This window comes from Salvelinus namaycush, chromosome 16 (assembly GCF_016432855.1).
Source record: "Salvelinus namaycush isolate Seneca chromosome 16, SaNama_1.0, whole genome shotgun sequence".
NCBI classification, from domain to species: Eukaryota; Metazoa; Chordata; class Actinopteri; order Salmoniformes; family Salmonidae; genus Salvelinus; species Salvelinus namaycush.
Genome location: NC_052322.1, coordinates 34,149,684 through 34,177,033, shown reverse-complemented (window position 1 = coordinate 34,177,033; position 27,350 = coordinate 34,149,684). Strand labels below are relative to the sequence as shown.

The 27,350-nt window shown below is 43.1% G+C and overlaps 2 protein-coding genes across 2 annotated transcripts; both read right to left on the bottom strand.

Annotated features, from left to right (window-relative positions):
- Positions 1 to 1,634: 1,634 nt before the first annotated feature.
- On the bottom strand, positions 1,635 to 7,584 carry LOC120061341 (caspase recruitment domain-containing protein 19-like). Its single transcript, XM_039011089.1, has 6 exons — positions 7,466 to 7,584; positions 5,974 to 6,131; positions 3,913 to 4,072; positions 3,637 to 3,705; positions 2,931 to 2,996; positions 1,635 to 2,515 (listed from the first exon to the last, which is right to left on the bottom strand). Exons 1-6 carry the CDS (start codon positions 7,470 to 7,472, stop codon positions 2,403 to 2,405), a joined length of 573 nt encoding a protein of 190 aa, XP_038867017.1. The 5' UTR covers positions 7,473 to 7,584; the 3' UTR covers positions 1,635 to 2,402.
- A 10,378-nt stretch (positions 7,585 to 17,962) lies between these two features.
- Positions 17,963 to 25,770, bottom strand: LOC120061339. The gene is made up of 5 exons (XM_039011087.1): positions 25,284 to 25,770; positions 23,536 to 23,724; positions 19,805 to 19,952; positions 19,341 to 19,505; positions 17,963 to 19,228 (listed from the first exon to the last, which is right to left on the bottom strand). The coding sequence occupies exons 1-5, from the start codon at positions 25,369 to 25,371 to the stop codon at positions 18,874 to 18,876; spliced, it is 945 nt and encodes a 314-aa protein (XP_038867015.1). The 5' UTR covers positions 25,372 to 25,770; the 3' UTR covers positions 17,963 to 18,873.
- Positions 25,771 to 27,350: the final 1,580 nt, after the last annotated feature.

Here is a 27,350-nt window from a genome sequence, read left to right as displayed (position 1 = left end):
ATTAACATCTCACTTTCTCAGACTCTGTACATCCTTTTACCATTCAGTCTCCAGCATTGAATACACAGCTCATGGTGAAGAATTTCATTGGTTAGCTTAATGTAATAGAAATAGCAAAAAAAAATCTAGTTTGACGGTTCTGTTCTTACCGCTCAAAATAAGATCATATGGCATTGTAAACCTAGGTTTGGCAGGGACACTCATAACTGCTATTCTAGCTATGTACTGATGGAGTCTGAGGGAACATGACACCATAACCTAATGATACATTCCCCTTTCTTTCCCATAGCTTCCATTGCTAACCATGGAATCACACAGACAGACCATGATCCAGATAGTGACACACAAATCCACTCTAGCCAGGACAATAGACAGATCTATAAACATTTTGTATATCTATTGCTCTCATGCACTGTATCTGGCTCTAACTCAGTGTAATACCCCTGAGTTGGTTGGAGGAGTCTGGAATGAAAAGAACTTCTGAAGGATTTCAAATTCAGATGCGCATCATCATCATCATGGCTGCAGATCATTCTAAGTGGGACTAATAGCTGTCTGTTGGGACTGGGAGTACTGGGATTCAAACAGAACAATCACTCGAGTGACACCCTCCCCACTCCCTCACCCCTCCGATCCGCCACTCACCCTCCTCCCCATCTGCTCTTTGATCTGGGTCTCCCTACAGACAGAAACAGATATGGAAACACACAGCTCACTGAAGCAAAGCTGCTGAGAATAGACACCAGGAATCTGACTGCCACAGAGAATCATCATCTACCAGACGTCACTCATCATCTATCTTACTGTAACCAGTAGGGGTACTATAGGAGATTCCATAGAGAAATACACATGTTCACTTGAACTGCAGAATAGTAACCACACCTGTCCGGAAGTGTAAAGCTGCTATGGCACTTGTGATCATCTTCATAGCAGCTCATTTCATCATCCTCTTATCTGGCCTGCAGATGTCTCTGGGCTAGGTCAGGAGTGCCCTCTAGTGGTATTTTTGGTGCTATTGCAATGATGTGAGATCTTTGTATTACATTGTCAGGTTACCACTCTCACAGATACGTCCTGCTCTGGTAATAAACAAACATCCAAAAAGCATCATACTGCCTGAAGAAGTGCTGCTGGCTTCTGTAATGTGTAAGTGTGTTATTTGTGTAAACCAATCATATTTTTGTGTGAGGTTTTGTATTGTTTCCCACCCCTGATTTACTCCTAAACAAGTCACACCAAAATGAAATGTTAAAAAGGACAGCTGTTACTAACATTAGCAATGTTTTAGCATGTGTGTACAGGTATGTGCACTAGTCTATTCTTGTTTTTTTCCCAGAACATTCTACATTCCTAATTATGAAATGTATTTTTCTTAAATAGAATAGTTATTCTTTATTTGTCCTATTTCACACATGTACATGTGTGTATTAGTATGCATGTGTGAATTGGATATGTGTTTTTTTTGCATTTCCCACTCTCCCCGAGACATCCCGGAGAGTGGGGTCACAGAATTTGCCTGGTCTTTGCTTCAACTTTTTTTCTCTTAAACTGGTGCAACTATCAAAACGCAACCAAACACTTTCCAGTATTATAGCACATTCACATTTCTTCCCATCAAAAGAAAACAAAATTCAAGATAAGAATTCTGTTAGTTTATTATGGTGATATTCCTCAGTTCTCTGTTAATGGGATAGAAACAAGCTGTAATTGTCAGTCTCTCAGTGCAACTACATCTGAAGACATGCAAGGGGTAGTGTAAGGTTGACTTGGAGACTGTGAATAAGCTGTTGACTGTCAATCACAGTGTTAGAAGGCACTGAGCGGTGAAAATGGATGTGTTGCTAAGGACACTCAGAAACTGTAGCATGTAAATGTAGTATGACAACACAGTGACACCATTCAAACAACAGACTGGTTAGGCTTTCAGTCTTTCACTTCAAACTGGGGTACACTGCAGACTTACAGTCTCCTTCCACTCCTGATATGTTTAAAAGTCATCCATTCCCTCAGTAAAAAGGCCAACCCTTTGGACTGAGCTGTAGAACTTCAAATGAAATGTTTAAGGACTTTCAAGTTAGCCCAGAATTAAAGGTTCAGATTAAGTTAACCTGGGCATTTTGATTTCCTGTGATGTTTAAGAAAGCCTATATGACACTCTTACAAAGAGCATGGAGGCACTATGTCTGATTATACAAAGACATATTCAATGAATAAGTCAAATTTTCACTTAAAAATGCAGGGTTACTGTTAAAATACAATACTACTTACAAGTATGTACAAATATATTTTTTAGATAGCACCCTTTTAGTTCCCCCTGCAGGTAAATATTTGGCATTGCAAAGATAATTGTTTTAGCGTTTTCCCAAAATGTAATTCTTTAGGATTTCCCACTGAATATGACCTTATTGAATTTTGGATCCGTCCTTGGCGTGGGCTAGGAGAACCTCACTGGTCCCTCTGCCCAGTCCCAGCACTGAGAAGCTCAGAAATGGACCAGTAGCACTCAAATTACCCTCTGTAGGACAGAGACAGAGGGAAAGGAAGTGAGTAATAGAGGAGAGGAGGAATGGAGAGACGGGAAGAAAGAAATAGAGAAAAATGGATAAACGTGAATGACAGCAAGAGCATGATAGGTCAAGTATAAAAGGAAAGCACTGGGGAATACAAGTGGAGAGCGGTGGGGTGAATACATCTGACACAAGGGCATGATAGGTCAAGTATAAAAGGAAAGCACTGGGGAATACAAGTGGAGAGCGGCGGGGTGAATACATCTGACACAAGGGCATGAAATGTTAAAACATACAAGACACAACCTTCTTTTCCTTCCATAGTTACCAAATCAGTGCACGTCATTGCGCAGTGAACATCTACTTCTAAGGTATTTTTAATCATTCAATGAGGAACCTTTTCTTCCTGAATGAAGGACTTACCTCCATAATAATAGAGCAAAGCTAAGCCCACTGCAAGGCTAAAGCAACTGAGGAAGAACAGAGGTCCTGCAGAGAGAGAGAGGAGAGATAGTATGCATCGTCTTGATGAGGGGGAACTGGACCGTGTAAATGGTAAGACAATCTCATAACATGGTAGCCAGACAAACAGAGACAAGCAGGCATCATCATACTGAGTGATATTATACCCATGGCTTCCTCTAAAGAAAATATATATCTCGACCGTGTGATCGGTAGTTACTGGTTCATTAGAACTGTTCATTGACCTACTGTAAGCATAACAAAGTATTCAAAGGAATTAGGATAGAGGTTGTTTTGTGGACGTGTGAGTGACACGTGAGCTGGTCTGACCCATAAAAGCAGAGAACTGGGGCTGATCACACTAAATGGAGGTTACTAAAAGTCTAAATGGCCACATGATGCTTAGCTGAGGTTATGGAGGTGACAGGGATGGATGCAAAACAAATCTGAGGTTGGATGCTTGACTGAGCTACAAAATGTGCTTAACCTACTCATAAGAAGCAACAGTTCCACAAAATTCTATTACAAAAAGGTCAAATTCATTCAACTTCGAAGAAAAAACATACTATACAGTTTGTTCCCTAACATTTGCATTCTGAAGGAACTGTCAACTTGTATCCAGTCAAGTTGTTAGTTATCGTTAGCACTAGTGTAATATCAGATTTACCCCTGTCATTAAGTACATATCTCTCCATGCGGCGGGCCACAGTGTTAGTCCCCATTGGGTCTGCAGGCTCTAGAACAGAGACACACGGAACACTGTTAGTCAGTCTCCACAGCATCACACACAGACACACAAATTGGCAAACATCTGTAAATAGGAAACTGACAGTGAAAGAGACAGATATAGAAACACACAGAGAAAAAGAGAGAGAGAAATTACCGGTATACAGACAGACGGACACAAACGGCAAGAGATCAGTAAATCTCCTCAGTGCTGTACCTCTTCTGCGGCTGACTCTGGTAGGCAGGTTGAAATAGACATTGTAGGCGTGGATCTGAAGCCCCCTGTAGAACTCATGACACGCCTCCTCTCCCTTCCCCTGCAGGTGCACCAGCAGCTCAGCCAATCGCACCGCAGTGGGCACACTCAGGTTCCTGAACTGGAGCAGAATTAGACAAGCATCCAATCACAAGTGTCCACACAACTGCCTTATGTCCAATTATCCATAGTGCATTCATGGATCTACAGTGGGGCAAAAAAGTATTTAGTCAGCCACCAATTGTGCAAGTTCTCCCACTTAAAAAGATGAGAGAGGCCTGTAATTTTCATCATAGGTACACTTCAACTATGACAGACAAAATTAGGAAAAAAATCCAGAAAATCACATTGTAGGATTTTTAATTAATTTATTTGCAAATTATGGTGGAAAATAAGTATTTGGTCACCTACAAACAAGCAAGATTTCTGGCTCTCACAGACCTGTAACTTCTTCTTTAAGAGGCTCCTCTGTCCTCCACTCGTTACCTGTATTAATGGCACCTGTTTGAATTTGTTATCAGTATAAAAGACACCTGTCCACAACCTCAAACAGTCACACTCCAAACTCCACTATGGCCAAGACCAAAGAGCTGTCAAAGGACACCAGAAACAAAATTGTAGACCTGCACCAGGCTGGGAAGACTGAATCTGCAATAGGTAAGCAGCTTGGTTTGAAGAAATCAACTGTGGGAGCAATTATTAGGAAATGGAAGACATACAAGACCACTGATAATCTCCCTCGATCTGGGGCTCCAAGCAAGATCTCACCCCGTGGGGTCAAAATGATCACAAGAACGGTGAGCAAAAATCCCAGAACCACACGGGGGGACCTAGTGAATGACCTGCAGAGAGCTGGGACCAAAGTAACAAAGCCTACCATCAGTAACACACTACGCCGCCAGGGACTCAAATCCTGCAGTGCCAGACGTGTCCCCCTGCTTAAGCCAGTACATGTCCAGGCCCGTCTGAAGTCTGCTAGAGAGCATTTGGATGATCCAGAAGAAGATTGGGAGAATGTCATATGGTCAGATGAAACCAAAATAGAACTTTTTGGTAAAAACTCAACTCGTCGTGTTTGGAGAACAAAGAATGCTGAGTTGCATCCAAAGAACACCATACCTACTGTGAAGCATGGGGGTGGAAACATCATGCTTTGGGGCTGTTTTTCTGCAAAGGGACCAGGACGACTGATCCGTGTAAAGGACAGAATGAATGGGGCCATGTATCGTGAGATTTTGAGTGAAAACCTCCTTCCATCAGCAAGGGCATTGAAGATGAAACGTGGCTGGGTCTTTCAGCATGAACACACCGCCCGGGCAACGAAGGAGTGGCTTCGTAAGAAGCATTTCAAGGTCCTGGAGTGGCCTAGCCAGTCTCCAGATCTCAACCCTATAGAAAATCTTTGGAGGGAGTTGAAAGTCCGTGTTGCCCAGCAACAGCCCCAAAACATCACTGCTCTAGAGGAGATCTGCATGGAGGAATGGGCCAAAATACCAGCAACAGTGTGTGAAAACCTTGTGAAGACTTACAGAAAACATTTGACCTCTGTCATTGCCAACAAAGGGTATATAACAAAGTATTGAGAAACTTTTGTTATTGACCAAATACTTATTTTCCACCATAATTTGCAAATAAATTCATCAAAAATCCTACAATGTGATTTTCTGGATTTTTTTTTCTCATTTTGTCTGTCATAGTTGAAGTGTACCTATGATGAAAACTACATCTTTTTAAGTGGGAGAACTTGCACAATTGGTGGCTGACTAAATACTTTTTTGCCCCACTGTATAATAAGTTCTTCATCCTGACTGTTATTGTCAATTATTCCCTAGAGTCAAAAAATACAACACAACACATTTCAAAAACAGAATAATTTCAAATTGCATGACCATTTGTGGCTGTATAAGTAGAGGCCTAGATGGTGAGTGTTCCCTGGTGAGAGTGGTGATGTAAAGCTGTGTGCACCCTGTAGTGAAGTACTCAATCCCTTCAGAGAGTTAACATACTCACTAGGCTACTTACCCTCTGGGCCTCCTTGTCAGTCAGTATCTGAGGGTAGGTCCTGTTGAGCTGCAGCACCAGCCTGTCCACCAGCTCAGTGTGCATCCTCTGGTCTGAACACAGGAACTGGGAGTCCCTCTGCAGCTGTACATGGTAGCCGTCTGAGCATGACCAGGGAGCTAGGGAATACAGGAGATAAGGCACAAATAAATACACACTTTAATTAAAGGATTATTTATTTTTTTACAATGTATAACAAACATAGGACTTTGGTTGCAGAAGCACATAAATGGTCTCTTGCAACACAATTTTTTTTTTATTTAACCAGGAAGGGCTCATTGAGATTTAAAATCTCTTTTTCAAGAGCGTCCTGGCCAAGATAGGCAGCACCAAGTCATTACAAAAATGACAGACAAACAACATGAAAAACTACAAGTAATCTAGTAAAAACCATAGAATTCATAAGAGTATAACAAAATCAAAAACAGCAAGTTAAAAACATTAACATGTCAGGAAATCAGTCTCAAGATCATTCATCAGTGATTTAAAAATACCAAAGTTCTTCCAGTTTAAAAGTATTTTGTAAGGCGTTCCAAGACGATGGCGCAGAGTACATTTGGAACAGTTAGCAGGATAAAGTCCAGCGAACGATGAGAGTACCCACCACATTTCTGAACAATAGAAATGCCCAAATAAAAAGGTAGTAAACCCAAAATGGCTTTGTAAATAAAAGTATACCAGTGACTGAGCCTACGAGTGACTAGAGAAGGCCAGCCAACCCTGGTATACAAAGTGCAGTGGTGCGTAAGGGTTTTACAGTTTAAAATAAATCTCAAATAGAGTGACCAACGCACACCCCTACTGAACTAGTGTAACTGAGGTCAGATTAAAGAGGCAGGTCTAATTGTAACTCTGAATACTTGGCACTGAACAGCACTGTTGGCTGTCTACACTACAGTCTATTCTGTAAACCATGGTTGTAGGCATTAGTCCTTCAAGAGGAATTAAGGGTTAAGAGGTTTAGTGTCTCTTTTTAGAAACATTAATTGATCTTGCCACGCAAGCGGCACACTGCGTTATTGAAGATGCACCATGCAAAAGAGAAAGTGTTTACATTCTGTATTTACGCTCGTTGGCTACAGTGTTGCATGCATGGCAACATTAGTTGAAGCATTGCTCGCATAACCCTTGGTACAAAGTATCAAATTGCTATTGGCATATACAGAATATTAATGTATGTTATTGTAGGTCTACTCAAATGTAAATCATATTTACAGTGTTTGTGATAAGTGTAGGTCAAATGTTGGTAAAATAACCAAGTAAAATACGACCAATAGTCTACTCTAGCTTGATTTGTTATTGAGATTGAGAAGGTCAGCAACAGCCAGCCAACAGGTGGTGGCGGCGGCGACGCGACATGGTGGCGATAGTGAGTGACAGATTGTCCTCTGCTGCGCATGATTCACACATAACCAAAGCAAAAGCCCAAAAAGATGTATTCAAATTCACTAACCTGCCATGGAAGAAAACGGAGATAAGGCTTGAGGCTTCCCCCTTTTCGACCGATGACTACCTCTTAGCTAACTTCCTGCTCTCCCTACTTTGACGCTCTTCCCATGTTGACACCACAACCGGCCGTGCTCTGTGGCCTTGTGCACGAAGGACTATTAAAGAGTGGCGTCACTGACTGATAAATGGTACCCGAATAGTTAAATGTCTAAGCTACTATGAAATAATGTGCACCAACACTGTTATTACACGGTAGCCTACCTACCAATGTAACTCATTTAACATTTTCCATACAGACCAAAACAACAATAGCAAACAAAACCAACAATATTTTCCATACAGACAAAACCAACAATAACACACACTGTACAGTACCAGTCAAAAGTTTGAACACAACTACTCAATCAAGGGTTTTTCTTTATTTTTACTATTTTCTACATTGTAGAATAATATTGAAAACGTCAAAACTATGAAATTACACATATGGAATAATGTAGTAACCAAAAAAGTGTTAAACAAATCAAAATATATTTTATATTTGAGATTCTTCACAGTAGTCACCCTTTGCCTTGATGACAGCTTTGCACACTCTTGGCATTCTCTCAACCAGCTTCATGAGGTAGTCACCTGGATGCATTTCAATTAACAGGTGTGCCTTGTTAAAAGCTAATTTGTGGAATTTCTTTCCTTCTTTTTTTTGTGTTTGAGCCAATCAGTTGTGTTGTGACAAGGTAGGGGTGGTAAACAGAAGATAGCCCTTTTTGGTAAAAGTCCAAGTCCTTATTATGGAGAGAAGAGCTCGAATAAGCAAAGAGAAATTACAGTACATCATTACTTTAAGACATGAAGGTCAGTCAATCTGGAAAATGTCAAGAACTTTGAAAGTTTCTTCAAGTGCAGTCGCAAAAACCATCAAGCACTATGATGAAACTGTCTCTCATGAGGACCGCCTCAGGAAAGGAAGACCCAGAGTTACCTCTGCTGCTGAGGATAAGTTCATTAGAGTTACCAGCCTCAGAAATTACAGCTCAAGTAAATGCTTCACAGAGTTCAAGTAACAGACACATCTCAACATCAACTGTTCAGAAGAGACTGCGTGAATCAGGCCTTCATGGTCGAATTGCTGAAAAGAAACCACTACTAAAGGACACCAATAATAAGAAGAGACTTGCTTGGGCCAGGAAACATGAGCAATGGACAGTAGACCAGTGGAAATCTGTCCTTTTGTCTGATGAGTCCAAATTTGAGATTTTTGGTTACAACAGCTTTTTTTTTGTGAGACGCAGAGTATGTGAACGGATAATCTCCGCATGTGTGGTTCCCACCGTGAAGCATGGAGGAGGGGGTGTGATGGTGTGGGGGTGCTTTGGTGACACTGTCAGTGATTTATTTAGATTTCTTGGCACACTTAACCAGCATTGCTACCACAGCATTCTGCAGCGATACACCATCCCATCTGGTTTGCGCTTAGTGGGATTATCATTTGTTTTTCAACAGGACAATGACCCAACACACCTCCAGGCTGTGTAAGGGCTATTTGACCAAGAAGGAGAGTGATGGAGTGCTGCATCAGATGACCTGGCCTCCACAATCACCCAAACTCAACCCAACTCAGATGGTTTGGGATGAGTTGGACCGCAGAGCGAAGGAAAAGCAGCCAACAAGTGCTCAGCATATGTGGGAACTCCTTCAAGACTGTTGGACAAACATTCCAGGTGAAGCTGGTTGAGAGAATGCCAAGCGTGTGCAATGCTGTCAACAAGGCAAAGGGTGGCTACTTTGAAGAATCTAAGTCCGACCGCGGACTTGCGGAGTCCGACCGCAAAACCCGAAACAAAAAGGGAGGGTTAGGGGGGTGTCTAGTGTCGGTGGCGGCTCTGGTGCAGGGCGAAGTACCCGCTCATCCGCCAGCATCGGGGGCGGCTCTGGTGCGGGACAAAGTACCCGCTCATCCTGCGGATCCAGCCATGGACCCAGGCTGAACACTGTATCTGGACTGGGCATCGGCGCAGAGGAGGACTCCTGCCATGGAGCGGGACTGGACGCTGTGCCTGGACTGGGCACCAACGCAGAAGAAGACTCTGGCCTTGGAGCTGAACTGGACGCCGTGCTCAGACTGGGCATCGGCGCAGGGGAAGGCTCCGGCCATGGAGCTGGAGGTTCCTGACCGTTGACAGTCGCAGGAAGTTTCGGACCGTGGACCGTCTCAGTGGGTTCCGGACCGTGGACCGTCTCAGTGGGTTCCGGACCGTGGACCGTCTCAGTGGGTTCCGGACCGTGGACCGTCTCAGGGGGTTCCGGACCGTGGACCGTCTCAGGGGGTTCCGGACCGTGGACCGTCTCAGGGGGTTCCGGACCGTGGACCGTCTCAGGGGGTTCCGGACCGTGGACCGTCTCAGGGGGTTCCGGACCGTGGACCGTCTCAGGGGGTTCCGGACCGTGGACCGCCTCAGGAGGTTCCGGACTGTGGACCGTCTCAGGAGGTTCCGGACTGGGAACTGTCGGCTGAAGCTCTGGACTGGGAACTGTTGCCGGAAGCTCTGGACTGGGGATCGTTGCAGGAAGCCTGGTGCGTGGGGCCGGCACTGGTGGTACCAGGCTGGTGACACACACCTCAGGGCGAGTGCGTGGAGCAGGCACAGAACGTACTGGACTGGGGAGGCGCACTGGAGGCCTGATGCGTGGGGCCGGTACAGGTGGCAAATCGATAACACGCTCCTTAGGGCAAATGTCGTGCATCCTCCACCAATTCAATAACTCTCTCATTTCTCTCTCCTCCACATTCTCCCTCAACTCACTGACAGTCTCTGGTTCACTCCCCTCAACTTTCGCCGACCACTCCTCGCTCAATCTGTCCCAATATTCCTCCTCGGTCTCTGACTCACCCCTCAACGTCGCCGACCACTCCGTGTGCCCCCCCCCAAAAAATTTTTTGAGGCTGCTTCTTGGGCTTGCGTCGTGGCCGCGAACCCTGGCTTCGTCGCTGTTCTCCATTATCTCCTTCCGTCTGCTGTGACTCCTGCCAAGGAAGGATCTCCTGTCCTTCCATTATTTTCTCCCAGGTCCAACTTATTTTCCCCATTGTAGCAGGCTGCTTGGTCCTGGTGTGATGAGATATTCTGTCTCGATGTTCGTAATAATGATGGTCGGACCAAGGCGCAGCGTACTTAGAGTTCCACATAATTTTAATGAATAAAGTGAAACTTAAGCAAAGACAAAACAAATAAAGAATAAACAAACCGTGACGACAATGCAGTGCTAACAGGCAACTTAACATAAACAATATCCCATAACCCACAGGTGGAAAAAATGCAACTCAAGTATGATCCCCAATTAGAGACAACGATTACCAGCTGCCTCTAATTTGGAATCATACATAAACACCAACATAGAAAATTAAACCTAGAACCCCACATAGAAAATATAAACTAGACTAAAAAACCCTAGTCACGCCCTGACCCACTCTACCATAGAAAATACAGGCTTTCTATGGTCAGGACGTGACAGTTATAAAATATATGGTTACTACATGATTCCATATGTGTTATTTCATAGTTTTGATGTCTACACAATTTTTCTACAATGTAGAAAATAGTAAAAATAAATAAAATCCCTTGAATGAGTAGGTGTTCTAAAACTTTTGACCAGTAGTGTGTGTGTATATATATATATATATATATATATATATATATATATATATATCAGGAATCAAGGTAAGACCCAGATGCAGACTGTCGAAGTAACACTGTTTATTGTAACAAACAGGGGCGGGCAAAGACAGGTCAAGGCAGGCAGGGGTTGAAAATCCAGGGTAAGGCAAAGGTACAGGACTCAGGGTCGGGGACAGGCAGGTTTCAGTAATCCAGAGGTGGAGCAAAGGTACAGGACTCAGGGTCAGGGATAGGCAGGTTTCAGTAATCCAGAGGTGGAGCAAAGGTACAGGACGACAGGCAGGCTCAGGGTCAGGCAGAGAGGTCAGGCGGGCGGGTACAGGGTCAGGACAGGCAAAGGTCAAAACCGGGAGGACTAGCAAAGACAGGCTGGGAAACGATAGGAGCTGACAGGAAAGGTAAGCTTGAAAGAATAAGACGAACTGGCCACAAACAGACAGAGAACACAAGTATAAAAACACAGGGGATAATAGGGAAGATGGGCGATACCTGGAGGGGGGTGGAGACAAGCACAAGGACAGGTGATACAGATCATGGCGTGACAGGACGCCACCTGGCGTTCCACCTTGGCGGATACCTGACTGGGCGGATACCTGGTTGACTGGGTAGGTTGGCGAAAGTGCCGGGTCCAAGATGTCTTTAGCGGGAACCCAGCACCTATACTCCGGGCCATAACCCTCCCAGTCAACCAGGTACTGGAAACCCCTGCCCCATGGTCGAACCCTCAGGAGGCGTCTCACCGTGTGCGCTGGCTGGCCCTCGATGACATGGGGGGAGGGATGGGCCTAGAAACAGAAGACAAGGGGCAGTCAGACATGGTTTTGACTCTAGACACAGAAAAGGTAGGGAAAATACAGAGGATACAGGGCAACAGAGGATGAACAGCAGAGGGGCTAATGATCTTGAACCGGGGGGTACAGGTCTCGGATTCCGGGGGTGTAGCGACATGCCAGTGTCTCAGGCCTATGGCGACGTGTCAGTGGCTCAGACTTGACCTTCTTGGATACCGGTCGGTACTGCAGAAGCGAAGTGGCCCAGGCCTTACTGAACCCCTCCCGGAGGTCCTGGTACTCTGCGGAGCTGGCGGAGAGGTCCGGGGCAATTTCCAAGCCCCCAGGAAGACATCCCGGGGCAGGCAGAGCTGACTTCAGGCAATGAGTGTGGCAGGACGGGCTACAGCCTACGATGGCACCAGTAGCCCAGTCAATGGAGGGATTGTGTCACTGGAGCCAAGAGAATCCCAATACCACGGGGACCTGCGGAGACTCAACCTGCAGGAATTGGATAGCCTCGCTTTGGTTCCCCGACACTCGTAGGCTGACGGGGGTGGTCTGGTGGGTGACCCGGCCTATAGAGCGCACGTCCAGCACTCTAACACCCATGGGAATGGAGAGGGGTTGAGTGGGGATGCCCAGCTCACCAGGGTAATGTCCATGAGACTCACATTGGCCCCCGAGTCGATCAGTACCTGGAGAGACTTGGACTAGTCGCCCCACAGCAGGGTGGCATAGAGAGGGGGGCGAGTAAGGGGAGAATAACAATTATCTTTCAGACCCACCAGTGTACTCACTCCAACGAATGAGCTAGCTCTCTTGAAAGGACAAGTAGACACAAAATGACCGGCAGTACCGCAATACAGACAACTCTGGATCTCAAGTCTGCGTACGCGTTTGGCTGGAGACAGTCCTGCCGAGCTGCATCGGCTCGGGAAGAGGTGAATCGGCAGCCTCCGGAGGCTCTTGGAGGGACTCGGGTAAGCACGGATGCTTTCGGGGATGTAGACGACGGGAACTTCTGGAGTTTATCAGTTGCGAGTTGGGATCCCCGAGTGAGCGATTGGGACCGCATTCAGGACCTCTTGTCCCTCCTACATTCCCGTAGCCGACCATCGATCCGGATGGTTAAAGCGATGACTGAGTCGAGATGCGTCTGTAGTTCTCGGGCTGCCAGCTCATCCTTTACCTCCTCCGATAATCCATGCAGGAACTGGTCGAACAGTGCTTCCGGGTTCCAGGTACCCTCCGCTGCTAGCGTGCGGAACTCCATCGCATAGTCTGCCACACTGTAGAAGCTGGAGTAACTTCCGGGCAGCCTGTCTTAATGTCAACAGTGAAGTGGCGACTCCAGGAGGCTGGCCTTCTAGGCAGAGTTCCTCTGTCTAGAGTTAATCTGTCCAGTGTCTGTGTTCTTTCTTAATCTTTTATTTTTATTGGCCAGTCTGAGATATGGCTTTTTCTTTGCAACTCTGCCGAGAAGGCCAGCATCCCGGAGTCGCCTCTTCACTGTTGACGTTGAGACTGGTGTTTTGCGGATACTATTTAATGAAGCTGCCAGTTGAGGACTTGTGAGGCGTCTGTTTCTCAAACTAGACACTCTAATGTACTTGTCCTCTTGCTCAGTTGTGCACCGGGGCCTCCCACTCCTCTTTCTATTCTGGTTAGAGCCAGTTTGCGCTGTTCTGTGAAAGGAGTAGTACACAGAGTTGTACGAGATCTTCAGTTTCTTGGCAATTTCTGGCATGGATTAGCCTTAATTTCTCAGAACAAGAATAGACTGACGAGTGTCAGAAGAAAGTCTTTGTTTCTGGCCATTTTGAGCCTGTAATCGAACCCACAAATGCTGATGCTCCAGATACTCAACTAGTCTAAAGAAGGACAGTTTTATTGCTTCTTTAATCAGAACAACAGTTTTCAGCTGTGCTAACATAATTGCAAAAGGGTTTTCTAATGATCAATTAGCCTTGGATTAGCTAACGCAACGTGCCATTGGAACACAGGAGTGATGGTTGCTGATAATGGGCCTCTGTACGCTTATGTAGATATTCCATAAAAAATCTGCCTTTTCCAGCTACAATAGTTACTTACAGCATAAAAAATGTTTACACTGTATTTCTGATCAATTTGATGTTATTTTAACGGACAAAAAATGTGCTTTTCTTTCAAAAACAAGTACATTTCTCAGTGACCCCAAACTTTTGAACGGTAGTGTACAGTTGAAGTCGGAAGTTTACATACACTTTGATTGGAGTCATTAAAACTCATTTTTCAACCACTCCACAAATTTCTTGTTAACTAACTATAGGTTTGGCAATCTACTTTGTGCATGACACAAGTAATTTTTCCAACAATTGTTTACAGACAGATTATTTCACTTATAATTCACTGTATCACAATTTCAGTGGGTCAGAAGTTTGCATACACTAAGTTGACTGTGCCTTTAATTAAACCGCTTGGAAAATTCCAGAAAAAGATGTCATGGCTTTAGAAGCTTCTGATTGGCTAATTGACATAATTTGTGTCAATTTGAGGTGTACTTGTGAATATATCTCAAGGCCTACCTTCAAACTCAGTGCCTCATTGCTTGACATCATGGGAAAATCAAAAGAAATCAGCCAAGACCTCAGAAAAAAATTGTAGACCTCCACAAGTCTGATTCATCCTTGGGAGCAATTTCCAAACGCCTGAAGGTACCACATTCATCTGTACAAACAATAGTACGCAAGTATAAACACCATGGGACCACGCAGCCGTCATACCGCTCAGGAAGGAGACGAGTTCTGTCTCCTAGAGATGAACGTACTTTGGTGCGAAAAGTGCTAATCAATCCCAGAACAACAGCAAAGGACCTTGTGAAGATGCTGGAGGAAACAGGCACAAAAGTATCTATATCCACAGTAAAACGAGTCCTATATTGACATAACCTGAAAGACCGCTCAGCAAGGAAGAAGCCACTGCTCCAAAACTGCCATAAAAAAAGCCAGACTACGGGCTTGCAACTGCACATGGGGACAAAGATCGTACTTTTTGTAGAAATGTCCTCTGGTCTGATGAAACAAAAATAAAAAAATAGAACTGTTTGGCCATAATGACCATTGTTATGTTTGGAGGAAAAAGGGGGAGGCTTGCAAGCCGAAGAACACCATCCCAACCGTGAAGCACGGGGGTGGCAGCAACATGTTGTGGGGGTGCTTTGCTGCAGGAGGGACTGGTGCACATCTCAAAATAGATGGCATCATGAGGTGGGAAAATCATGTGGATATATTGAAGCAACATCTCAAGACATCAGTCAGGAAGTTAAAGCTTGGTCGCAAATGGGTCTTCCAAATGGACAATGACCCCAAGCATACTTCCAAAGTTGTGGCAAAATGGCCAACAAAGTCGAGGTATTGGAGTGGCCATCACAAAGCCCTGATCTCAATCCTATAGAAAATGTGTGGGCAGAACTGAAAAAGCGTGTGCGAGCAAGGAGGTCTACAAACCTGAGTCAGATACACAAGCTCTGTCAGGAGGAATGGGCCAAAATTCACCCAAATTATTGTGGGAAGCTTGTGGAAGGCTACCCGAAATGTTTGACCCAAGTTCAACAATTTAAAGGCAATGCTACCAAGTACTAATTGAGTGTATGTAAACTTCTGACCCACTGGGAATGTGATGCAAGAAATAAAAGCTGAAATAAATCATTCTCTCTACTATTATTCTGACATTTCACATTCTTAAAATAAAGTGGTGATCTTAACTGACCTAAGACAGGGAATTTTTACTCGGATAAAATGTCAGGAATTGTGAAAAACTGAGTTTAAATGTATTTGGCTAAGGTGTATGTAAACTTCCGACTTCAACTGTATAGTGTGTGTGTGTTATTGTTGGTTTTGTCTATATGGAAAATGTTAAATAATAACATGAATATATCTGTAACATGAGTATATATATAAAAAATATATAAATTGAACAAAAATGTAAATGCAACATTCAACAATTTTAATGATTTTACTGAGTTACAGTTCATATAAGGAAATCAGTCAATTGAAATAAATTAATTAGTCCCTAATCTATTGATTTCACATGACTGGGAATACAGATATGCATATGGTGGTCACAGATACCTTAAAAAATAAGTTAGGGGCGTGGATCAGAAAACCAATCGGTATCTGGTGTGGCCATCATTTGCCGCATGCAGCGTGACACATCTCCTTTGCGTAGAGTTGATCAGGCTGTTGATTGTGGCCTGTGGAAAGTTGTCTCACCCCTCTTCAATGGCTGTGCGAAGTTGCTGGATATTGGTGGTAACTGGAACACACTGTCATACACATCGATCCAGAGCATCCCAAACATGTTCAATAGGTGACATGTCTGGTGAGTATGCAGGCCATGGAAGAACTGGGACATTTTCAGCTTCCAAGAATTGTGTACAGATCCTTGCGAAATGGGGATGTGCATTATAATGCCGAAACATGTGTTGATGGCGGCGGATGAATGGTATGACAATGAGCCTCAGGATATCAACAAGGTGTCTCTGTGCATTCAAATTGCCATTGATAAAATGCAATTGTGTTAGTTGTCCGTAGCTTATGCCTGCCCATACCATAACCCCACTTCCATCATGGGTCACTCTGTTTACAACGTTGACATCAGCAGCCGGTTGGACGTACTGCCAATTTCTCTAAAACGACATTGGAGGTGGCTTATGGTAGAGAAATGATCATAAAATTGTCTGGCAACAGCTCTAGTTGGCATTTCAGCAGTCAGTATGCCAATTGCACACTTCTGTGGCATTGTGTTGTGTGGCAAAACTGCATATTTTAGAGTGGCCTTTTATTGTCCTCAGCACAAGGTGCACCTGTGTAATGATCATGCTGTTTAATCAGCGTATTGATAAGACACACCTGTCAGGTGAAGGGATTTTTTGGAAAACGAGAAATGCTCGCTTACAGGGATGTAAACAAATGTGTGCACAAAATTTGAGAGATAAGCTTTTTGTGAGTATGGAATATTACTTTTAGCTAATGAAACATGTGACCAACACTTTACATGTTGCGTTTATGTTTTTGTTCAGTGTATATAAAGCGATGTCCATGTCTTTCAAGAATTAAACCAGATAGAATATGTGATTAAATAAAAAAATGTCACTGCATTCTACATAACTCTTTGACAATTGTTCTTCCATGATAAAAACATCCCTTTCCCAACGACCTCTCTATTCCCCTCCCAAACAAATTATTATAATTAATGAATTCCAATAGGTACAAAGAGCAACATCCAAATGCTTGGTGAGTTATCTCCTTCAACAGTATATTTGCACACTTATCTCCTATAGACGGAACTACACGGCTCCAGATATGCAAAAACTTGTCAGGTTTCCCCTGGAGGAAACGAATCAGTCTTTCCAGATGAAACAACCACAACAGGTTTCTCAGCCACCAGGAATTTTGGGGTTTTATGTAATCTAACCATGATTGAAGAATTGTTAATCTAGCGGCATACCACATTAGAGCTAAGATTTTTGTATGACACTTCAGTGTGGAGTTAGTTCAGTAAAAACCCAGAACCCATTGGAGAGGCTGTAAACCAACTGGAGAGCACAAAACATTTGAGATGTCCCTTTCCTCCCCTTTCCAGAAATCTTTAACAATGGGACAGTACCAGATAAGATGTACATAAGTACCTTTGTGCTGCTTCCATTTGGGACATTCCCCAGAACATGCAGGGTCATATTTACTTCTGACAAGTAAACTGTAGCTCGTGAGTTTTATAGGAACAAAATATTTTCTTTGCGTTGGTAAGAATCGCTTCCCATTCACAAATATCGATGGTCACCCTTACCCCTAAGTCCAGGTTGAAAATATAGTCTTTTCAATAATTGGTTATTTTACTAATGGCAAACCACTCATCCTAACTCGGTGGTGGCTGACATCAATTGTAGGCTACTATTTAGGTCGGATTCTATTTCTTCGGCAAAACTCCCTTACAATCGTATTCCTACCTGATGACAGCACAAGTTCAAGAATGTAGAATTTATTAAATGATTCATTGTCAATCCATCTGCAGTGGGACTTGCACAACTTGCATAATGTACCATCAATGTCCATATCAGTTGGGTATAGGAATATAAAAAAGTTTCAGAAAATTCCCTTTTCATTCCAATTGTACAGAATAACATTTAACAGTTATTTGTACCATGAAGTACCATCACATACTATACACAACAGGATTGGGAACTGTAGCCCTACACATGCTATCCCTGGATCCAACAAAGCAGTAGCATCAAACCTAAAAATGCAGAATACTGTACAACGTTTTAAGGATTCTTTCCAGAAGCAGAATTACTAGATTTCATAACTCAGAGATACAGGATATTTCCGAACTGAACATGTTTACTACTGTACATTTCCCGGAAGAACCCAGTGAAATCAATCAGTAACACAATAAGTGATTCCTATGGAATAATGAATGTCCTCACCAACTCTCGGCTTCTGGCAGTGTCCAGAGGGATAGGGTCTGCGTTTAAGGCACATGTCTGATGCAACCTAAAAATGCTGCTTTGTCACTGAATGGTCTACCGCTACTGGCGTGCTGGATTGAATCCCCGAGCCGACAAGGTAAAAATATGTAATTCTGCCCTTGAGCAAGGCAATTAATCCTAATTGCTCCAGGGTTGCTGTCAATAATGGCTGATCACCTGGCTGTGACCTCACTCTCCGAGTGTGTCTCAGGGGGAGGGGGATATGCAAAAAATAAATGTCCATTTCACACCTCACACTTGTACAGGTTACCCACTTGTACATACAGTAAAACATGACTATATGAGTGCCCACTAATTATTCAGTCATTGGTGCCTGGTTGATAATGACATAGGCGTGGTCTCCATTGAGGTGGTCCTCTCCCTTTTGGATCCAGTTTCTTGATTGATGTATAGTTTATCCATGCCCATGTGGTCTATGTCCAGTCACTTCCTGGTTGTGACCTCACACGGATATGACCCGTATGGTGCGCTCCTGGGCACTCCACTCCTCCAGAAGCGGAGTGCTCACCACGGACACACTGCCCTCCTGTCCTGCATACAGCCTGGCCAAGCCTGAGCCAGGGGGTACCTCTGGGTTCCGGTACCCCACGGTCTGAGTTGAACCTGGATACTGGGGTGGGATGGGGTTTTGAAGTAGGCCTGGATTGTTTGGCTGACCTGGGTTGCGGTACAGGCCTGAGTTGTGCAGAAGAATGGGCTGGTCGTAGCCTCTGCAGGGGAGAGGAGCTGAGTTGAGGGCTGGGCCAAAGGTGGAGGCTGGGGCTGGACCAGTCAGAGCATAGGGGTACTGATGGCACCTGTGGAGAGGACAGAGACAGCGACATTGAGTTTCTCAAGGCAAACACACAGACACAAACATACAGAAGACATACAGACGCACACACACACACACACACACACAGTCCACACCAGCTGGGTCTCCTTTGGTCACACATTGAAGGGTCCTGGTGGTCCCATTGTGGCAGTGTCTTCTCCTGGGTGTTGTTATTGTTGTTTCTGCCCTTGTGGTCATAGCGAGAGGCCCTGTTCTCCTCCTGCTCCGCTCGCTCTGGCTGGTGCCACAGATCCGTCTCCCTGGCAATGCAAAAAAGCTGTTGTACATCTCAATATCTGTCTGAATCCCTATAGAGCAGTACTCGACCACATGGGATAATTTATGGCTCTACACCTTTTATCGCACCTCCTGACATCTTACACGCTTTCTCACCTTTCCTGTCTCCTCTTTTCCTCTCCTCTCATCACGTCTTTCTCTTACCTCTTCTCCTTTCATTCCTCCTTTCACCTCTTCTGACTCTTCTTCTCATCTCTCCTCCCATGCCATAATTTATACTTCTCTCCTCCCTCTCTCCTCTTTCCTCCTCCTCTCCTCTCACCTCTCCTCCTTTTTCCTTTCCTCCTCCTTGACACAGTCGAGCAGACAGCAGGTGACGAAGGCCATGGACATGAGCAGGATGATGGCACAGCTGATGATAGAGGACACCACTGCCACACTGAACCCAAAGTCCTCCGACATGGACAACGCTGGGAGAGGGAGGGAAAAAACATTTCAAAAATCGATCAATCTATTTAGGAAATCTGCCTACAGAAAGTGATGGCTATATCATATATTTGAATGCCTTTTTCACTGTATTACATTCAGCTATAATAGACAAGTGGTCTTTCTGTTCTTTAAAGATTCCCAGAATGTTTCATTAGGTTGTGGGAACAGTCTGGTGGGAACATCTTTTATTGATTTAAAGGTCCAATACAGACATTGTTATCTCAATTTAAAATAATTTCTGGGTAACAATAAAGTACCTTACTGTGATTGTTTTCAATTAAAATTGTTTTAAAAAAACAGCTAAATCATTACAGTGATACAAGTACACGGCATATGAAAAGAATGGGAACATTTGAATCATTCAGAAATAGTTCTGTGTCCTGACTGACCATAATTAGACTGAAACCCACAATACCACAGATTTCCCCTGGTGGTGCAGAAGGTTAATGATCTGACTGCCAAGCTAAAGATTGCAGGTTCAATCCCACATGTTCTTTAATCCTGTTGCTTTTCAAAACCGCTGTGAAATACGATCTACTAAAGGAGAGGATGTTTTTTGTTTGTCCATATTTACAGTGCCTTCGGGAAGCATCAGACCCCTTGACTTTTTCCACATTTCGTTAAGTTACAGCCTTGTTCTAAAATTGAATAAATACATTTTTTTTCTTAACAATCTACACACAGTAACCCATAAAGACAAACCGAAAACAGGTTTTTAGAAATGTTGCTATGAGACTCGAAATTGAGCTCAGGTGCATCCTGTTTCCATTGATCATCCTTGAGATGTTTCTACAACTTGATTGGAGTCCACCTGTGGTAAATTCTATTGATTGGACATGGTTTGGAAAGGCACACACCTGTCTATATAAGGTCTCACATATAAAGAGTATGGGTGAAGTGATGGTGAATAACCCAGTTGCCAGTATTTTCCTGGGTTAGCTAAGAAGGTTAAAAAGGAAGCATGGAATTCATGATTGCCAAACGGCTATATACTGAAAAAATAAGAAATAAAAGAGCTTCACTGGTGGCGCAGAAGATAAGTTCAAACCCCACAAGGGCTGACTGTTAACACATTGAAAAAATAGATGGTTATGTTTGTATGAGTACATGCTGTTTATATGTCGCCTGAATGAAATAATGTGCAGATTGTAAACATATGAATTTTGAAAAATATGTTTATGATGAAATCCTGTTCAAATGTGTGTCACTATATCGGCAACAACACAGTCCTCAATGTGAATTGCCATTAAATGTGGAGAGGAAAATAATTGGGATGTATTCCAATCTGCTTTAAGGAACTACAAATGTTAATGTTGTGGTAACATTAGATAAAACCTAAATATAACATTTTCTAAATATTCTTGAAATGTTCTGAGGACCTACAAGACAAGGTAAAATGTATATTGTGTGAACGTCAATGGAATATTATGTTAAACCTAAAACAAATATGCTATGAACGTTGTAAAAATTAACATTAAGGGAATATCCTGTGCAACCTAATTTAAACATTGCATGAATGTCATCACAACTAAGCATATTTTGTGTTTTGGGAACTTATCTCTTATACCATACCCACACTGTTCCCACAACCTAATTAAATGTTCTGGGAACCTTTAAAGAACTCAGAAAGGCTGTTCTGCCAACACTCTTGCAACATCAAAGGAATGTTTTGTGCTCCCTGATACAAACATTATCTAAATGTCAGCACAACTGGACAGTTGTAGTGTTGTGGGAACCTGCCTCTTGACATTTCCCCACAATGTTCCGACAACCTAACGAACTGGATAGTTTTTGTGTTTTGGGAACATATCTCTCACCAGACGGTTCCCACAACCTAATGTCACATTGTGGGAACCTTTAAAGAACACACAAAATATTGTTTTTGTAAACTCAGATTAATGTTTTTTTGCACCCTAAAATAAACATTGTAGAATAATCTGCACAACTGGACAGTTTTTGTGTTCTAGGAATATATATTTTGTGATGTCCCCACAATGTTACCACTGGACTGTTCCCACAACCTTATGAAACATTCTGGGAACCTTTAAATAACCTTTAAAGAACAAATGTGTTCCATGAATGGTCTTGCAACATCATGTGAATGTTTTAATCAAACATTATATAATCATCAACACGATTGGACAGTTTTTGTGTTATGAATGTTCTTGGAACTTTCACTGAACCAATTCTGGTTTGCTGGGGATCTCCAATATATTCCTCTATATTCCTCTTCTTCAGAATAATGAAGAAACTGACAGGCAGGCAGACACAGCTCTGGGGGAGTTTGCAATCCCTGCACTTTTTCCACTCAATGCATTCTGAATCTTTTAATTTACTCCACACACACATACACACACAGACAGACACACACTGTCATAAGAGGACAATTTTCATTTTCACAGTAGAGTTGAGCCTGGCTCATCCATAATGTATGACTGAAGTGACGACTGTCTCCACATGCTCTCAGCCATTGATTGGCCAGCAGAGCTGACTCATAGAGTCAGACAGACAGGGTGAGAGGGACAAACCTGACAGTCTCCCATTTGGCTTTCTGGTCCTCATCAAATACAAATACGCTTTACATAAGAGGATTAGAAATATGAAAATAATGTCTAGGAATATTTCAAGAACAAACATAACAAGCAATGTACTGATGCTGTTTCCTTTGATTGCTGTCTTTTTAAAAGATTTGAACTAAATCAAATCAAACTATATTGACAACCAAATTGACAACCAAATACAATGTAATATCACAAAATAATCTTACATTCAAAATCAACCAGAGCTTGAAACCCTATGCCTATTGTATTGTCTATTTTTAGTTACATTTTTAGGTTGAATTGAAACAATAGCTGTTGATGACTTTGTAAATGCTATACAGGGCTAAAAGGCATCATTGATGATCTATGAGTGATAAAGGATGGCCACATTTCATTTGCTCCATTAAACTACCCTTTGGAATTACTTCGATAGCAACAATGAAGCTACACTGAGTGTACAAAACATTAAGAACACCTTCCTAATATCCTTCTTTAACCTGTCTCCTCTCCTTCATCTACACTGATTAAAGTGGATTTAACAAGTGGCATCAATAAGGGATCATAGCTTTCACCTGGATCACCTGATCAGTCTATGTCATAGAAAACTGGTCATTCTCATGGTAGCACATTGGTAATAGTCAGTGACAAATATCATAGCTGGCTGGGCTTGGTTAAAAGCCTGGATGGGAGACCAAATGGTAGCTGTAGATAGATATATTCTCCAGTAGTAGGTTCTGCTCAGCCTGTTTTTTTTCTGATAGTGGATATCCTTCTGAAGATCTGACGTTGTTTTAAAGGTACAAATTCAACATATTTTACAGAAGATCTGTCTATGTTGAAATTTGGTTACCATGATGACATAATCCTGTGGTAGAAATTTCACCCTAATAACAACAGTTGATTACTTTTTTCAAATCCAATATATTTTCAAAGTAGATTCCACGTCACAATACATTAACAAATGATGTTGATCCAGCCAGTTTGTGCCCAGTGGGTAGGTGTCCTCTCAGAATTAGATACATACGTTTACACCAGGGAGAACCTCCTGACCACTGGGTGCTGTTGCTGCCCCAGACGCAGGACACCTCACTGCCCCCAACCAGATGGTGTCTGGACGGGCACTGCAAGGTGATCACCGTTCCCACGTTGGTGCCATTCCCATGGATAATCTTCTGGGTCCCCAGCGCAGGCAGGGGCATTGGGGTACACTGGCCTGGAGGGGGAGAACGGAGATGGTCACTATAGTATATCCAGCCATATGTAAGCAGAAGAGAACACTACTTTACAGAACACTACAGTGCAGAACATGGCACTACAGAACACTCGGCATAGAAGCCCTGTAGGGGGCTGCCCAGCATTGTGACAACAACAAAAACACCCCATCTGCAACCCTGCGCTTTGCTCTATCTAATGATGATTGTCTCAAAGCAGGAAAGATGATAAATGATTCAACAAAAGGCCTGATAGCTTGGCGGAAACTCAGGACCCATCTGGAGCCATGTTAAACAGCTGGTTATCAGGCTCTGTTTTACACACTGAAATATGACCCTTCACAGAATGATAGTACATTCTCTGTTTACATTATCACCTTATAACCTTAAGTGTAATGGAAATGTCATTGAGGAAAATTGTCTGTGAAATCATGTAGCCTAGGTCTATTACGATTGAGGACAAGTTGATGTAGTGTCTCTTTGCCACCACAAGAGGTCATAAATGTTGCAGAAATCATGTCTGAACTCTTCAACGGTATCTGAAAGAGGGACCAAGTGAGTTTAGATAAAGTTTGAAATAGCGTTAGTAAATCGAAAACGTCTGAGTATTCCTTTGAATGAATGCTAGTGAGAGAGAGAGAGAGAGAGAGAGACCGAGAGAGAGTCAGCAAGCAAGAGAGTTATATTGCTGACTGAGTATTGGGTGTTAGGCAAATTCATAAACCATAATTTATGATAGACAGCGCTGTGTGTGTGTGTATGTGTGCGCGCGTGTGGGTGGGTGTATACGTGTGTGCGCGAGCGTGGGTGTGTGCATGCCTGTGGGTGTGTTAGCGTGTGTGTGCATGTGTGTGTAATTGTGTATGTGTTTAAAAGTGTAGACTGTACATCTGATATCTCAGTACAGCCGCAGTGTTAGTTGATGTGAAACTAAGAATCCTGCCATTCTGAAAGCCACCTGCAGCTTCTCAGACCATGTGATCTATAGGAACACACTCTCACTTCCTCTTTAGATTGTTTCGCCCTTTTACACAACGCAGACTCGGAATAGACAATAGACTATTCTCTTGGTGTATTGTGTTTTTTGTTGCTAGGTATTACTGCACTGTTCGAGCTATAAACACAAGCATTTCACTGAACCTGCGATAACATCTGTAAATCTGTGTAGCGACTAATAAACTTTGATTTTAGGCCATAGCCTATGGCTTTCATTCCTTGTATGTATTTGTTGTCATAGGATACTTTGTAGGCCTAAACAAATGATGCGTAGCTTTTAGAAAGTAATGTAGTTATGCTGCTTTGTAAATAATTGAGCATAACAGATACAGTACATCATATAAATTAGTTTATATATTTGTGTGTGTCATGGAATGCATTTTCTCCTAAAAAATGACATGTTGGCAGGTCCACTCTGTGATGGTGCACACACACAGTTTGCAGCTATAAATGGTTCATAACAAATACATTTAACAAATTTATAATGCCTCCAATAAAGCTCTAATTTCAGCCACTGCACGAATGACATGACACCTATGCCCATCTTGGATAGAATCTCGCTTACCTGTATAATTACGGCCGCCACGGTTTCCGTTTTCGGTTGAATAAATATTTCTGGAAACATCAACCACCGAAGCTGTAACCGTTGACATGTCGGATGTAGATCTACCCAACCGTCGACAACCCCTGCAGGACGCGCGTAAAAACGAAAAGGAGGCCCACAGGATGATGCTCCAGTAGCCTAGAGCTGGAGAATTGCGGTGACTGTGCTGGATTGTGTTCGCGCTCAGTCTAGTCTCACCGGCTGTTGGTGCTCAGGCGTTTGCTTCTCTCTGTTCAGGGCGCATACTGTAGTTCTCTGGCCACCAACCCAGCAGTGTGTGTTGTTTGGTCTATCTGCACGGTTTGTCTCGCTGCGCTCTGACTGTCCGGAGCTAAAATCCGACCTTCTTTCTGTGAGAAATTCTGCAAAACTATTCGGTGTGTTTGTCAGAATGTCACTACCGTCACTTGGTTCACTCGATGTCACGGTTATAGGCGTGTTGTCAGGGAAAGTTTCAGTTCTCAAATCAGTCTGAAGTCTGATATGTTTGTGTTTGTGGCCTCAGCATTATACAGATTGCAGATCCGCTCATGAATAACGGGGAGGTGAAGAGTGGAAATATTTTAAATATCAAAGTATCATAAGGGACCAATTTTTTTTTTTTTTAAATATCCATGTCTCTCATACAGTTTGTTGATTACACATTATCTACGGAAGCTCTCGTGGGCAGCAAGTATGAGACGGCGCAGAGAAGCGGTATTTGTATATGCATAGGCGAGAGACGTGCTTTGATAATGTAACATATGTATTACAGAATAAAATTAGGAATTTTCATGCGAGAGGGAGACAGGAGTCAGGGTTTTTGGTTTCACGGGGATTGAGACTGGATAGGAAATTAGCCTAGGCTGAGAATATGTATTCCCCAAGTACATTTACACATGCTCAGAGTTTTGCTAGTGAGAGACATTTGAGACATACAGATTACTGAGTTTACACGTTTACATACATTATTTCTGAATTGTTAACATACTTAATATCTGTGACAGAGATGCCTATGTATTGAATTGTGCATAGGCCTGTCAAACACACACACACAAATAGCAACACGCGTTATTTTTTAGGTTTATTAACTGCATTCGTGTCTCGTGTGCAGTCCGTTAATGTGAATTATGCGTTAGGTTAGGCTATTTAACTAGCAAGTTAAGATAATAAGGTTAAGATCAAATCACATTTTATTGGCCACATACACGTGTTTAGCAGATGTTATTGTGGGTGTAGTGAAATGCTTGTGTTTCTAGCTCTAACAGTGCAGTAATATCTGTAATATTCATATGTGAACAACAAGACAATATCTAACTAATATCTAACAGTTTCACAACATATACCCAAAATACACCTACATCTAAGTAAGGAATGAATTAAGAATATATATACATATATGTCAGAGCGGCATTGGACTAAGATACAGTGGCATAGTACTGAATACAGTATATACATATGAGATGGGTGATGCAATATTTACACACAATTAAAGTGATTAAGATACCATAGAATAGTATAGAGTACAGTTTACACATATGAGATGAGTAATGCAAGATACGGAGACATTATTAAAGTGACTAGTATTTCATTTCCTTAAAGTGGCCAGTGATTCCTAGTCTATGTCTATAGGCAGCAGCCCCTGATGTGCTATAGTGATGGCTGTTTAGCAGTCTGATGGCCTTGAGATAGAAGCTGTTTTTCAGTCTCTCGGCCCCAGCTTTGATGCACCTGTACTGACCTCGCCTTCTGGATGATAGCGGGGTGAACATGCAGTGGCTCGGTGGTTGATGTCCTTGATTATATTTTTGGTCTTCCTATGGCATCGGGTGCTGTAGGTGTCCAGGAGGGTCGGGATGTTTGCCCCTGGTAATGCGTTGGGCGGACCGCACCACCCTCTGGAGAGCTTTGCAGTTGTGGGCGGTGCAGTTACCGTACCAGGCGGTGATACAGCCCGACAGCATGTTCTCAATTGTGTATCTGTAAAAGTTCATGAGGGTTTTAGGTGTTAAGACACATTTCTTTAGCCTCCTGAGGTTGAAGAGGGGC